The following is a 16210-nucleotide window of genomic DNA, read 5'->3' on the forward strand; positions in this document are numbered from 1 at the left end:
GAAAGCTCATTCTTCTGCTGGCCAGAGAGGCCTTCGGAGCCAGATCCCCTGACGTACGGCCACCTGACGTTGGGCCACTGACGCGTGGGTCCGGGTCCACACGTCAGCGAGTGCGCCGTACGTCAGAGGAGCTGCGTCCGGGGCCTTCCTACAGGGCTTGAGCTGGATTCCATGGAAGGTGTGGTGCAAGGTGCAGGTGGAGATCGGCGGGTGGTGCAGTTCTTGCACGGCCGGTGCCCGGTAACGTTTAAATAGTGGGCGGACGCGAGGGGCCTACTAGCGTGGTGTTTAATGCCGGTCGACACATGGACAGACGTGTGGTGCCAGAGTAGGTTTCTCGGCACATGCGCCGGTTCGAATGATGTAGACGGGCAGATGAATACCATTTACATGCGAAGAGAAGGTGTATACAGAGGCGTGCAGATCACAGATTTGCCCCTCGCGAAAGCATTGATTTGCATTTATGAGAAGCACAACTATCCTATGAAAAAGAAGAAAAAAGTTATGCTTACAAATTTGCTTCTCCTGGAAGTATAACTTTTCTTCAGCGAGTCTCTGGCAAAAAAATGTGCTTTCACGAGAAGCACCAATTTTCTTCTCGTGGAAATACAACTTTGCTTCCGTGATGTCCTTCTCTGAAGAAAAGGAAAAAGCACAGCATGTGCTCCTAAACAAAAGTGAAGAACCCAGCTATGATTTCGAGATCTGATATTTTTTGGGGTTTTAATTTTATTGCGCAAACCCTTTTTCGGTTTTTATTTTGTTCTATTCTTTTTTGTGCTTTTATTTTGTTTTTCGGTTTTTTATAGAGAAAGGTTTCTTGGACCTATTAACATGTGATCTAGTATCGGAGATCTCGATTGGAGAAATCTAACAGTGAAGATGCTCCCGGAATTGTACGCATTGTTCAAGAGATCAATAATTTTGGATAAATGAATCTAGAAAAGAAACACCAAGGTTGCCATAAATGACGCATGCAGTGCACCACTTGTCTTCTCCTGAGAAGGTAGGGTAACCTTTACAAGGCCCTTTACTGAAAATTGCTTTCGCCCGCTTTATACATATATAAAGCAACAACCAACATCCGAGCCGATACAAACCACATCAACACACACTACAGGCCAGATACATAGGTGCCAAGGACCTATGACAACAACACACCGAACAACTCAGAGTAGACTAAAGAATGATCATAAGCAACACTACGGAGCCGCTGGAGCCCTTCCTGGTGAGGACATCGCGAAGAGGTGAAGTTCAGATTCGATGAACTGTGAGCTCCAGACGATGCCTTTAGGAACGACACAGCACCAAAGAGCCGCCATCGCCAAATCCAATGATCTAGATTTTCATCCAGGGCATGACGAAGAGAAAGGAGCAACCACAACGGATACTTCAAGAAGATGGCGATGCCCACGGGCACCGCCTTCCTCGGCCTGGCCAAAGTCAGGCAAGTTTTTCACCCCAGCAATCATACTCCGCCTTCACTCAAGGTGTGCCCGCGCACAAGACCCAAACGACACACCACCACAGAACATCAACCCGCCAGCCACCACACCTCCCACACGGCCATGGTTGCCAGCCTCCCGCACCTGAGTTGCGAGCTCAGTCAACGAGCACCTCAACTCCCACCACCCAAACCACCGCCCAAGAAACAAGACGCCCCATAGATCCTTCAGGCTGTGAGCAGTGAACCGTCCGGCTTGCAACGACCACCGACAGAGCCGCGGCGACTGGAACGACCAGATCGATCGGGGAGGCACCATGTCGTAGAAGAGGTGAAGCGGGAGCGGACCACGTCAACGCTCGGCACCCCTGCCGGCGACGGGTGGCACAACTGCATCGGAGCCACCTGTCACACTCACCACCTCTTCCAAACACCACCCTGACGCCCAACCTCTGCTCCTGGCCCGGATCTGCATCTGGCGAGGACCGGCCACCTGCCCAGCGACGCGGAGATCGCCGGAACGGCATAGCTGAAGCCGAAGACAACCAACTAGGGAATCCACACAGGCCACCTGCGAATGAAGGGACACCGGACCTGACTCCAGCCGTCGCCGCAACACCGGCCAGACCAAGCACCGTGATGCCACCACGTTGTAGCCCACGCCCATCGCAACGACCACGATAGGCCACTGCCTCCACTTCGCGTAGCTTGCCCACACCAGCTGGAAGGATCGAGCCGCAGCAGGCACCGCGCACAACCTGCATCCTCTACCTGCAGCCACCGCCGCCGGCCCACATCGTCTACTGCCGCCAACCGCCAGATCTGCGGCCGCCACAACCGTTGGCACACCCCACCACTTCGCAGCCAGCCACGCCGCCCAAAGCCCGGGGCGTCACCGCCGGAGAGCTTCTGCTGCGCCTCCACGCCCTACAGCCGTGCGGAGTACCGACACAGCGACGCCGGCCCGCACCGGTGCCCAGAGGCGGATTTGGGCCTGGGGCAACTGGGGCTGTAGCCAGAGGCGTGGCCCAACTAGCACCTATACGTGTAATAGCAAAAATTCCAGAATTTGAGATACAAAGAGGCCCAGCCCCAGGCTTTAGCCCATAGACGTAAAAGGCTACAACTATGCCAGCCCATTAGCCCAACTATAAGCCCTCCACGACTGTGCAGTTCCAATCGATCCGAACTGAAAACGAATCCTGCAGTTGACCGCTCGATCGTCTCTCGCCTGATCGATCATAAATAAATCTCTAGCCCGATTCAAAGTGGAGAAACCCTCGCCTCGCCCAGACACTGCGCCGCCGCCCTAGTCAACCTGCGCCGCATCCCGTCCGGCATCCTGACCATCCACCTTTTGTTCTTCCCGTTCTTCTCCAACTCCAAGTCAAAAACTCCCGCGAAATTGCAGTGCACGCACACCTGGCTCCGCATGTAATTTGTTGTTTGTATCACGTAAATTCGGTCCATTTCGGTGAGTTGGTGATTTTAAATTCACTCCTTTTACTTAGTCAATTTTATTTCCTTAAGAACATGAGATGAATCGATGAATTACTATTTGGTGTGCTATATTGAGCTTGATGTATCTGCAAGCATTGATGATTTTAGATCGTACAGTGCAATAAAAAAAATGAGGAAAGCAAGGGGCTATTGCCTCATGCACTTTGTGAGAATGATATATTATGTTTTTTTTGTGCAATAATTTCATATGAACAAATGACTTGGTGTATATCTAGTGTCTTGATTTTAAATACTTGATTTTATGTTTATAACTCAAGGTCCTTCTACTATTGCGGGCAAAGAAATGATGGCCTCAAATTGAGGAAGTCTTCGTTAATTTGATATGAACGCTTGCCTCATACACTTTGTTAAAACTATCTTTTTTATTGAGTTTCCTCTCATGGTAACAATGAATTCATATTTCATTTTAAATATGAACTCGTAGCATACTTCTGACATGCTTTGGTATGTGTAGTATTTGACATTTTTTTAGCAACTTAACTATAGCCCTAGGCTTTGGGAAATCCTGGCTCCGCCTCTGCCGGTGCCCCTGCGCGAGGAGACGAGAAGTCCTGCAGCGGCCAACGCCAGCTGGGCTTCTCCTAGCCGCGTCCCCTGGCGGCGGCAAGGAGGAGGAGGGCCGGGAAGGGAGCTGCGGGCGGCGGGGCTAGGTATCCTCCCCGTCACGCACGGGCGTGACGAGGGAGGGAGAGGATAAGGTCCTACAAGGTTTCTCATTCAGCTTTGCAGCCAATCCACCAGCCCCCTCTCCTCCTACACACACAGGCTAGGCATCCTAGGTGACACATAAAAAAAAAGAACCAACGGCATAATTGTATGATTAGGAAGATGATGATACCTCGACCGCAAGGATCAAACAATCCTATTTCTAATGCTTTGATGTCTCATTAATACAAATTATATTTTTATGTAACGTGACGTTCCTATCAACAACGAGATGTGCGTAGTGACTTCATAAATTTTGAAATCCTGCAACCCCCTAGCCGTTCTACACTAGGCCTTGTATGAGCGTGCTAGTGCTTGCATCTACGTTGTAATTGGAGTTTCTAAAAAAGTCACATATGAAATCTAGACAGTACAATCCCGCAAAAAAAATATATAGACAGTACAAGAAAACATATTGTATGTATTGGACAAATCCCATAAATTGTTTGGTTCTTACATTGCACACATGAGCTGCAAACATGTAGAACACACAAGGTAGTATTTCTGTCTTCTAGTACCCACAAAAGGAAAACAATTGTATATGCTATAAAATCTAGCCAGTGCTCTTGTGGCTTAAAAAATCTATTTGTGTACGATTCTCCCTCTTTTTACAACAGAAGTTGCCTGAAAATATTTGTGTAAAAAAGTTTTCATAATGTAAAATAGGTGCACAAAACATAACTTATAAATTTTAAAACCAAATATGTCCAGGAAATATTATTTTTTTGGAGAAAAGTATTGCTTTGCACCTCTGTATAAATATAGATTTAGAGATTAGAAGATGTTAGGTGTTAAGGTTGACAAGCTTGCCGTACAAAAACAACTGACGGTGTACCCAAGTACTTGGACTATTTAGCTTCAGAAAAAGAAAAAAGTAACACGGACTATCCACGCAAAGATGAGTTGTTGATATAAAAATAGGGGGGGGGGGGGGGGGATTATGCACACTCAATAGGTGCAGACAAAATAAAAAATGACATGTTGATATAAAAATAAGGGAGTGAAAACAAGTAGTAATAGTACAAAGAAGTGATAATGCATAATCCAAAAGAAGAGCTATAACCATAGTCATTCAGGTAAATGTATGTTGAAGCGAATTTCGTTATAATAATTTAGATCAGCGAATAACTTAATGTATGCGTATGTCCGTGCATTAAGAAAAGTGCTGACAAATGACGGTCCTACTGTTTAAACAAGTGATCAATCGTAAGAACATGTAAGTAATAATTAATTAGTTCCTTTGATTTGTTTTACAAGTTATGCATACAGCATATTTATATGGCCGCTCTTATCAAAAGTTCATGTTTCCATTTACTAAGGATATGTGACGTCGAAGCTAAACACTTCTGGGAGATATATGATACCATGGCGAGCAGGTTACAACATACGAGTTTGACACCAAGGGAATTTACCCTCCAATACCTGGAACAGATTACAGATAACTTTTCAGAGGACCACATAATTGGTCGGGGTGAGCATGGGGTAGTTTACAAGGTATAGTTTTATTCTCAGTTATATGTATGAGTTAATTAATTTGAGAATATACTATAACTACAAGAACCCATGTAAATTTCAACAGGGAGTACTGAACAGTGGGGAAGAGATTACTCTGAAGAAGTTATATCATACGCCAGAGCTTGACGACACACAGTTCAGGAATGAGTTAAATAACCTTGTGAGAGCCCAGCATCAAAATATTGTTGGGTTGGTTGGCTACTGTTGTAATCTTGGAAAAAAACGGGTTAAGCACGATGATGAATATACTTCTGCAGTAGTGGAAGAAAGATTTCTCTGCTTCGAATACTTACAGGGCGGAAGCCTGGACAAGTATATTCTTGGTATAACAGTATTACGTCTTATATATTAATATTATTTTGCATGTAAAGAAAATTAGTTCCTTAAACTATGTCTTTCTTTAGTTACCCTCAGTTTACATCTAATTTAAATACACTTGCGTGTGTAATTGTACAGACGAGTCGTGCGCACTTGATTGGCCCACATGTTTCAAAATCATTAAGGGGATATGTGAAGGTTTGAATTACCTTCATAATGGAACCGAAGATCGTATTCTCCATCTGAATCTAAAACCTAGCAACATATTGCTGGACAAGAACATGATGCCCAAAATAGGAGATTTTGGTTTATCAAGACTCTTCCCTTCAGCACAGTCCTATGTAACAGCCCAAGCAATAGAACGAACATGGCAAGTTCGTACTTCATGAGAAATGATTAATTTTTTTTGTAACATTTATGAAAATCTTCTATTTGGTATCATGCAGGAAGCCACTAGAATATATCGACAAAGGACAAACTACATCGAAATTTGACATATTCAGTTTGGGTCTTATAATAATACAACTGATGTCAAGGTTCATTGGCTATTCTCATCGTCCAGACATGCCTTCTCAAGAATTTTTTGATCTCGTAAGAGAAACAGATTCCTATATCATTACGAGCTGTCAAGCTTCACAAATACTCCCTCCGTAAACTAATGTAAGAGCGTTTAGATCACTACTTTAGTGATCTAAACGCTCTTACATTAGTTTACGGAGGGAGTACTATTGTTTTATATTTCAATTTCGAATGCAGGTTCGTCTAAACTGGGAGAAACAGCTGGCGGCAATGACACCGTGTGATACGTCATGGCAAGTTAGGGCATGCATAGAAATAGCGTTAAGATGTTTGGAGGACGACCAAATGAAAAGACCTGCTATAGCGGATATTGTCAACGAGCTGAATGAAATTAACAGTATCGAAAGTTGCGAGGTATATATATTGTTCACGCTTCTGACAACTGTTATTTACTGTCCACATGTAGCATGGAACTGAGAGAAAATGTAGCATGTATTTTTTTTAGATAACAAAAGAGAACACTATGCGGCTTTTCATGTGAAGATGAACACATTCAGCCCATCGTTACTAAATTATTTCCTTATAGGCACAATAAAACTATGGCAATTTTTTGCACAAAAGAAAAATATAGCATATGACTTGCCCTCTGTCTACAAGTTGTGCCTTTCCTAGATGTGAATTTATATGGAATGCCAAAGTCACTGCGATATGCTCTAACTAATTACTCTGTGATGTGTGGAGTGCTTTCTAGGTGGCGTCTCTTATTATTTTTCTTCTTGCATGTTTGCCCCTTTGTAACAAATTTTATATTTCTGGCATGTATATTTTGTTTCGAAAAATTCTATCTATTTTCATGAACTATTATGTTGGTTCACTCTAAATATAGTTAGTTTGAAAGAATAATACCTTGGCATTGGAAAGACCCCCCTATAGGAAGGAGAAGATTAGAATCACATCATTGTCGTCTAATATTAGCATCAGACCACTCCATATTCAAATTTTTCCAGTCCATCTTCTCGTTTGTTGGAATTATGATCATGGATATGTGATCAGAGATGGAAGCTCTTTGTTCTGACTTAAGCCAGAAAGCTTGAAATGCCACCATATATCTTTTTGAGCAGTCCATTTGAAATAAAGCCCACATCTGAACACACAAATGAGAAAATAGGAATAAAAAATGAATTAGTTCAATATAGCCAGTTCAAAAGATCAAGTTATACCTAGTTTACAAAAGCAACATAGACAAAATATCATCCTCATATAATGTTCCGATCATTCCAGCCTTGTAATCTCCTCGTCGAATTTCTCTAGATCATGCTGACGGATATCTGAGTGGATACCGGATACTAACATTCCAGCACTGAAGTTATTTGAATGAATTCAATCTGGATATTTTGATGATATGCTTTTGCCCAAATCAATCGTGCAGAGGTTACAAATTAAGAGAGTGGCATTGCATGGGCTATTGGTTATCCCTAGACAGGGGATGACACATAGGTCTTTTTGAACTGTGGCACTAAAATATTTTAGTGAATAGAGCAAGCAACATGGAAATTTTCTTGTAATGAATAGAGCATCGTCACTACGTACCGCAAATTTAGTAGGACTGAACAAACCACTCTTTAGAAATGTGTCTTCCGTAGTGATGAAGTTGGAGTGAGTTATATCCGTAATTGTGAAGTTTCCCCGCTCTTGTCTTACATATGTGTTCTATGAGTGCGTGTATTTGTGGTATGTGGATGTGTGCTGTGCACATGTACATGATACTTCTTTAAAAAAATCTATCTGTAATTGTTCTGTTAGAACTCAGAAAATGTACACTTGTAGTATATAGGAGATTTGCCCATACCATGCTATCTATGTAGCTCGAGATATTCACTTGTGCTTGTTTTAGTCTGGACACTGATTGTTGTTTCCAATGTACTGGCGCTTGGCTTCAGGCAGAGATGGAGGACCGGTGCTCAGAATGGCTTCAGGCAGCGATGGAGCTTCCAGTTTCTGCTTCGCTTGGCCCCATAGGACCCCTGTTCCAGAAACTCCATTCATTTAAGGCTACCAAAGAAAGTCTGCCAGTGGGCATTAATGAAGGTGATATCCAGAGTCTCAAGAAAGAGCTCGAGAAATTATGCATCTCCCTCATGGATCTGTTAGAAGCCAATGACACTAGCTTCACGGCCAAGTACTGGATGAAGGAGGTGCGCGAAGTTTGTTACGATACAGAGAATTACTTTGACAAGCTTATAATGCAGTCCAATAATGGCAGTAGTGTGCGTTGGATTTGCAAACTGCTGAAAAGACGGCCTCAGATTGCAATTGATTTCTCAACATTAGTGGCTCGTGTGGCGGATGCTCGTGAAAGACGTGGACGATTCCTCGAATGGAATATTGACAAAGAAAATGTCGAGCATCAATGTGGACAAGCCAGTGCCACTCCAGATATTGCAAGTTCATCCACATTGTCTATCAAATCGCCAGTGCCGGTTGCCGGTTTCAGGAGGTCCGAGCTGACCCTCAAACTGTCTGTGCCAGCTGCTGAATACATGGACGATCTCCTCAACCTCCTGGCGTTCGATGACCAGAAACAGAAACAACTCAAGGTAGTATCTATATTTGGGTTTGCAGGTGCTGGAAAGACTACAGTTGCCAGGACTTTATATCGTAAGTTTGGAGGAAAATTCCACTGTCGGGCTTTTATACGGATGTCTCGCCAGCCGGATATAAGGAGGCTTCTCACCAGCATGCTCTCCCAAATCAAGGCACCTCCGGCCCACGCCTTTGCTGATGTGCAAGTGCTGGTTGCCAGTATAAGGAAACATCTAGAACACAAAAGGTACTATCTCTGTCTTCAAGTATATTATTAAAGATTTTCCTAACACTCATCTCCTCCCTCCATTCCATATAGTTGTCCTTCATTTAGTACAAACTGTACTAAATCAGCGGCAACTAATATGGAACAAAGGGAGTAGATAAGAATTAAACTAAATCTTACGTTAGCTCATCAATAGTCTGATTTTATTGGGGAGGTCATGTAGATTCCCCCCCCCCCCACCCCCTTATTTTCCATTTGACTTTTTTTCTGTTCGGATTTCCTTTTTATATACTCCCTCCGTTCTTAAATATAAGTCTTTGTAGAGATTCCACTAGGTGGACTACATACGGAGCAAAATGAACGAATCTATACTTAAAATGCATCTATATACATCCGTATGTGATTTATAGTGGAATCTTTATAAAGACTTATATTTAAGAACAGAGGGAGTACTTTTCATGTGTCGTGCCCAACTATAGAGGCACGTCGGTCCGGCCACATGCAATTGTTGTTGCATGCCCGCTGGTTCCAAAGTAGTATTTTATGTCCACGAACGCACGCACCTGCAGTTGCATATCCGCTCACCGTACGTGTGTGACTACATTGACATATTTCCCTAAAAAAGGTGGACAACAAAAAAAAAAGAACCACAGAAAAAAACTCGCTCCTGCGACGCACCGCGCGTGCATCAAGGATGTACTAGCTCGGCCGCCGCTGGTCCTCCCATCTTCGTCACCCCCCGGTTCTTACCACCACTGGAGCGCGTCCGCCGGGCAAAGCCCGAGTCGCGTTGGCGGCGGCGGGGCTCTCTTCTCCCTCCCTTACATTAGTCGGCAGCGGCGCGGGGTGGTCGTTCGTGTGTGAGCGCGCGGTTTATCGGGGTTCCCGACGGTGGTGGCAGGCAGCTCAAGTGGCTTCGGGGCTAGGAGGCGGCGGTGCAGCCTGGAACCGGCGGAGGTGTGGCCTAGCGTGGTGGAGGTGGTGCTGCACCCGATGTGGCGGGGCTTGGTTGGGAGCGGTGGATGGCATACTATGGCGTGCAGGGTAGGGTCGACTTGGTTGGCGTGGATGTGCATCCCTGCAACGCACCCCCCCCCACCCCACCCCACCCCACCCCTTTCTTTGCCATTTGTTCATGGCGTCGGTCTGAGAGCCTGCACATACTCCGGCGGCGCAGCAGTTCCTTGCCGCGATGGCGAGCTAAGCGGGACAACAATGTAGGTCAGGCTATGCGGGGACCTCTGCCGGCTAGAGGCGATGGCTCTAGTGGGGCTCGGAGTAGGGCTGGTGGACCTCGGTGTTTGTCCTCGGCCAGATTTGGACGACTAGATCTGGCCCTTGAGAGGCCTGCTACTACGGTAGCACGAAATGTATTTGTGCTTGCCTAGGTGCCACTATGTTGGTAGTCGGCCTGTCAATGGCTTGCCGACTACCAACATTTGAGCTCTGATCCTTGTTGCGCCTATGATTTGCGGCTAGGTCCAGTCGAGATCTGGCCTCTGGGGTTGGTGGTCTCCCCTACGCAAGTACCGCTCGGGATGTGTTGAATTATCTCGGGGCTGCACTATCTACTCTAAGGTGCTTGCTTAGTGTGGATCGTTTGTGTCGGTTGTGGAGGGAAGTTGGGTTGGGATGTCGTGGCAGCAGTCATAGATGTTAAGGTTGTGCAGTGATCTCTGCGACAGGTAGCGTAGTAGCGGTGGTGGTGTGTCCTCTTGGCTGTGGATAGCGAGGGGGTCTAGGTGACCCTGTTGTTGGCGCAGCTTCAACCGTGGTGCCCCCCTGGTCTAGATCTATAGGCCTGGCAGTGTCGGCAGCGGTTCATCCTCGTGGGTTGTGTCGGCAACTTTGGTTCCATGGGTGGCACATGTGAGGATTAGAGAGAAATCTTCGCATTGATGAAAGCGACGCCTACGAGTGTCACTTTCCACTTGGGGGCATTGTTGTGGGTACCCTCACGATGTCAGGGCTCCAGGGTGAAAACCCTTGGCCATCCTCTTGGGCGCTACATCGGTGGCGCTTGGTGTCATCTCCCTCTTGAGGGCATCGTCGTGGAGCCCCAGTCCCTTTCGGTTGCAACTGGTCATCGTCTTTAGGATCCTTATCCCTGGCCTGGTGCATCCTCGACTTTGGTGAAGGGTGGCCCCATGTACTCCTATCTTATAGATGTGTCTCGTGGTCTTTGTTCTCAATCCTTTGCTATCTCTTGGCAAGAGCAGTGCTCCACAGTGCGAAGCAAGTGGATTGTCTCAACGGTGAGTCTTCCCTTTCCGGAGATGGTTCGTTGTGTTCGGCACCAAGGTGCCCGGTGGTTTCCCTTGATAGCTCGGTTCCAATCTTGCTTAGTAGTATTGATCGTCTCAGGTTAGGTGTGGCGTCTCATGTGTTCTTGCTTTGGTGATGAGTTAGTAGAACTTGTGCCACTAGCCCGGAGGCCATTTTTGTTTCTGACCCGCTACTTTGAGGTCTTCCTCACAACTTTATATCAGCTCGGCTGTTTGTGCCTTTATTTATAAAGGGGCGAAAGTCTGTTTCCTAGTGGCTTAGCTACACTCCAGAAAATAGATAACATGTCTATCTGGCAGATGATTGTTTGTAGTGGCAAGAAAAGTTCAATCGGTGTCATGATCTAAGTGTCTATAATAAGAAGATTAATCGATGCATGCCGATCCAAGTCATATGTGACTTGCACACAAAAACCTCTTCCAACTCATTTTCAGTTGCTCCATTGATGTTACGTACACTACAGAAAGTTTGAGGGTTTGCCCCTTCAAAAAAAATTGTGGGGTCCAATCAATTTTTTTTGTGGCTCATACATGTAAGGTTCGTGATTTACATTGTCAAAAATTGCTAACATAATTACACAAGCATTATTCCAATTCATTCTCAATTATCATAAACAAAAATAAAATGTTTTAGCAATTTGAATTGAGCATGCTCCACACATTGCACTACATGGGTAGAGGGGGCGGACAAAATTAGAGCAAGGTAAGTATGGATGTGTAGAATTATCTAATGATTGACTTGCAAAAATGGAGTAGTGCAATTTCAATCCCAAAACTGAAGAGGGCCTATCTCACTCGGTCAGAGGAGTAGATTCACAATCTCACCTGGTTTCAAGTACTTGCATACTAAATTTCAGTTTCCTATTCTTAGAAGGAAAAACCATGGATGCCCCCCCTGCCGCTTTCATTTAAAAGAAAATAATATCATAAACGATGAGAGGGCGGACGGAGATACAGTGGCGCTTTCTAACGCAAAAAAGTGGAGTTTATAAAGGAGCTATCAATATTTATATTCCATATATGCTTAGTTGAAAACTCAACAAATGAAAAAATGTGTACCGGGTGTTCCTTCTTCTAAGTCCAACAATTTATCGACAATGCAACATGGAAGGTAGATAACCATGATTATAGAAATATGTGCCAAGTTAATAGATAAATGTAAAACAATTATCCACACACAAAAAGGAATATGAAAAATTCACTCCACTTTTATTGTGTTTTCTTTTTTTCTGGTGAATTAATGCTTTTTACTCGAGGCCTATTTGAGTATGAGGTTTATAGTTCTAGAACCGCACTACATTAATTACAATGGAACGTGGATGAGCAGGGGAAGAGCCAAGGTGTATTTTTATTTTACTTTTTGCATTTTTTTGTGTAGTTTTTAAATTGCTTTTGGTCCCTAGTGATGAGGCCGCTGCATAAACAGATCATAGATTATTTGTATCGGCCATATGCCTTTATGTCCTAAAATCTATTGACTGGACGAGTAAAAGAAATATCATTTAACTCATCAGGATTTCATTTCAGAATATTTTGTAGTTATGTTTTGTTAACATTTTTGTATGGCAGTCACAAAAAAACATTTTGCTATGAAAGATAATTATATAATTTGTAAACTGGATACTATGTCAAAAACCGAAAACAACAATTATATTTATATAAAAGACATCTAGCGGCGCCAAACGCGCGGATCCGGCTTGGCTGCTCCTTCCCCGTGCTCCCATCCGTGCTCCTACTTCATCCTACGACTGTTTTTTTCCTTTCTAATACAATCACCCCCCTGATTTTAACGGGGTGGGCCCGGGCCTTACTTTTTTCCAATCAAATAAAGCCACGTACGCGGGAGCAAGGATGGGAGCATGGGGAGGGAGCAGGAAAGTCTCGTCCCAAATGTGCTGGTCACAGTGCTATTTTATATATAAGGAAAATGATTATGTCGTTTAGCCCCTTGATTGTGCTTAGTTATAACGCACAAACTCAAACCTCACGTTGAGAAATGTGTAAGATTTTTTAGTCCACTTATAAAATTAAACTCAAACCATTAGCAGTTGGACCAAACCTTAAAGGATCTAATTGTACTGGCAGTTAAGGTTCTTTCCGTTCAGAGGGTTCCAAAAACGTAAGAACAGGTAAATACTCCCTCTGTTCCAAAATAGATGATCCAACTTTGTACTAAAGTTAGTACAAAGTTGGATCATCTATTTTGGAACGGAGGGAGTAGCATCTAAAAAGTGAACAGTAAATATAGCGGGATTGCAATGTCATGTTTACTTGAATCAGACAGGACTGTGTTTGTACGATAGCTTGTATGATTTGAACCACAGAATAAATGGAAGATTCTTTCAAAAGGATTTGGTTGAATCAAAAAAATTCTATGAAAAATCTATAAAGAATTCCCTTACTAAAGGTCCTATGATTCTGACCCTACAAATCAACAACCAACATAGGGAATTTCTTTAAAGCTTACTGTCCTCCAATATTTTCATGAAAATATTCCGGATCAAAGAAGCTCTTAACATTTTGATACATACTTTCACTAGTATGTGCAGATGTATATGGATTGAGCATGCAAATAGGTATTCTCTTTATAAAATCATTTCATGTTATTGCTTTTCACCCTTGCATTTATGTTTAAATGAAGAGAGTATTAATACTTGTATAGCATAGGTTGTCTCTTTTCTTGGACGAAAAATGCTGGCAGAGCAGCTTTTCATTGATATTAGGGTGTAGGAAAAAAAATAGGATTTATAGGGGGGTGGTTTTAGTCAGATGTGTTAACCCGCCCTGAAACAAAGATAACATCACACAGCCTTAGTCAGGCTCCCTAGGTCTATGCATCAATGATGTAGTTGTGTGACATCCGCTCCTTCCAGGTTATCCACCAGACCAGCACCGGAGTTGGCAGCTGGGACAACAGGTGGATACCTTACCGCACCGCAGGCGCACGTGAGCACGACGCCTTCTTCTTCTCTTTCGTCGGCATGGCGGTGCACTCCTCTGCCCACTCAAACGGGAGACGGGTGGAGGATGGCACAAGGGCCGGTGGCAGATTCCAACGCCTGTGAGTGGCCTACCAGACTTCCATAGTGTAGGGGCGTGACACTAGCTAGAAGCTCATCGCGCCCTCCAATGGCCCCGAATAGAGTACACATGTGGGCTCGTGCGGCCACCCATTCTTCGTGAGCACGTCGGTGGTGTTGCAGCGGCCAAGCAGGGCCAGCCAGCCGAAGATCTTCAACTCACTAGGGTCATCCGACTTTCATAGGAACTAGACCATGATGACGCGCGTTGCTGTGCCCGCCCATGTTACGATAGGATGATAAAATATCATGTAAACTTTTGAAAATATAAAAGATATGAATTAAATTTGCATGACCTAACACACATATTTTATATGACAAAGTAATGTTGTCACCGGGAATAGAATTAGCCAGATGACTGCTCAGGTTTTTTAAATAAATAGTGCATATGAAAGATGTGACGAAACAAATACAAGAATAGCTTTTTTTACCACCGAATACAAGAATAGCTGGGTGGCGCTGCTATGCGGACACACGCATCTACGTTTTTGAGGCAACACACCGCAGCTATGTTTTACGCTTCGTTTGCTAAAACCAGCTTACAGGCCCAATAAACAATCGAGGCCCAATTAACCACAGGTGGTGTAGATGGTTCTGCGGAGCAGCAGCCCAAACAAACGTAACGTGATGGCGATCCTATGGCTAGCAACGCCAAAGCGTTGTGGAGCCTCGTAGGTCTCTCAGTTTTACTGTTTTGTAATGTGTCAAAGCCAGCCCCAGAACAGCCCTCAAAGTGAATGCGGTAGGCCGAGTTTTGATGGAGTGAATTGCAGAAAGCCACCATATTGATGCCTAGCTTTGCAGAAAACACCGGTTTATGAATTTAAAAGAATAAACCACTTATTCTGGGTCTAATCTTTTGCAAAAAAAAAAACACTGATCAATCTCTTTGGGCATTTTAATCATGATTATGACGTCGCGTAACAGTCCACGGTAGACGACTGTTAGATGAGGAAATTTTTAGAATTATAAAATAGTCCCTATAATTTTACAGGGACACCCTTCAATTAAAAAAAGCAATCAACTCCAGACTAGCCAATCCTCTTCTTCTACCCTTCTCTAAAAAATCCTCCCACGAACCAGAACATCGCCGTCGGCCGGCAAGTGCACTCGTCGTTGTCCACTGGCCGAGACCACGTGCAAGGCCCGCTGCAGAGCTACCGACCGCCACCGTCCTCGTGGCAGCCAGAGCTCGCCGGTTGAAGAACACGTGCATCTGCCCCGCTGGCTCCTCGCCTGCATCCAGACGTTCATGAGGCGGAGCCGCTGCCGCCGAGATTGCCAGTGGTGCGTTCTGGACCGGCCTCCCCTGCGCGACGAAGCTCTGTAGCCAGGAGTTACCCGACCAACCACCTGGATCCGTCGAGGAGGCCACCGCGGGCACCCACCTGGAATGGTGGAACACGAGGACGGGGTCGTCATCCACCGCCCGCTCCCACCTGGACCGCGAGCATGGGTAACCGGACACCCCTGGCACCTACCTGGAACGCGAGCACGGGGTCGCCGGCCATCCGCCGCACCCATCTGATCATTTTCCTCGGGCTCCAATGACGGAGGCGTCATGATCGACGGGCCCCGCTCAGGCCAGCTCCTCTAAATTGGAGTAGGTCGCTGGCCTGCTGTCTCGTCCTTCATCCTCGGGTTATAGAAGCAGGGAGGAGTGTTGCTGCCACTATGGAGATGGGCGGCGGCCAAGGAGCTCGCACGAGGGGATGCTCGATCTCGATCTGGATCGGGGTAGTTTCAGGAAGGGAGGAGTTTTTCGTAAAAAGACCCGTCTAACATCGTTTATCGTGAACATTACGCCATGTGAACAAACGGTGTGCTTCATTTGTCATAATCTTCCTCAAGTGGGTCAAAGTCATCAACTAGTGTTTTTTCAAAAGATTAGGTCAAAAATTAGTGGTTTCTGGCAAAAAAAATCATAAACCGGTGTTTTCTGCAAACCTATGCGCCAATGTGGTGTTTTTCTGCAATTCACTCGTTTGGATGTCTACACGTTGATCATGGTCCA

The 16210-nt window shown here is 45.0% G+C and overlaps 1 protein-coding gene across 1 annotated transcript in view; it reads left to right on the forward strand.

Moving 5' to 3' along the window:
- LOC123043327 (uncharacterized) overlaps positions 1–16210 on the forward strand; it is a gene marked incomplete at its 3' end in the record, with an annotated part of 49943 nt that overhangs the window by 1994 nt on the left and 31739 nt on the right. The window contains exons 2-7 of the mRNA XM_044465745.1: positions 4990–5164; positions 5250–5508; positions 5642–5873; positions 5950–6094; positions 6260–6436; positions 7963–8852. Coding sequence (XP_044321680.1) covers positions 5036–5164; positions 5250–5508; positions 5642–5873; positions 5950–6094; positions 6260–6436; positions 7963–8852 — 1832 coding nt within the window. The remainder of the gene's footprint in view (positions 1–4989; positions 5165–5249; positions 5509–5641; positions 5874–5949; positions 6095–6259; positions 6437–7962; positions 8853–16210) is intronic.

Source organism: Triticum aestivum, chromosome 2B, assembly GCF_018294505.1.
Source record: "Triticum aestivum cultivar Chinese Spring chromosome 2B, IWGSC CS RefSeq v2.1, whole genome shotgun sequence".
Lineage (NCBI taxonomy): Eukaryota > Viridiplantae > Streptophyta > Magnoliopsida > Poales > Poaceae > Triticum > Triticum aestivum.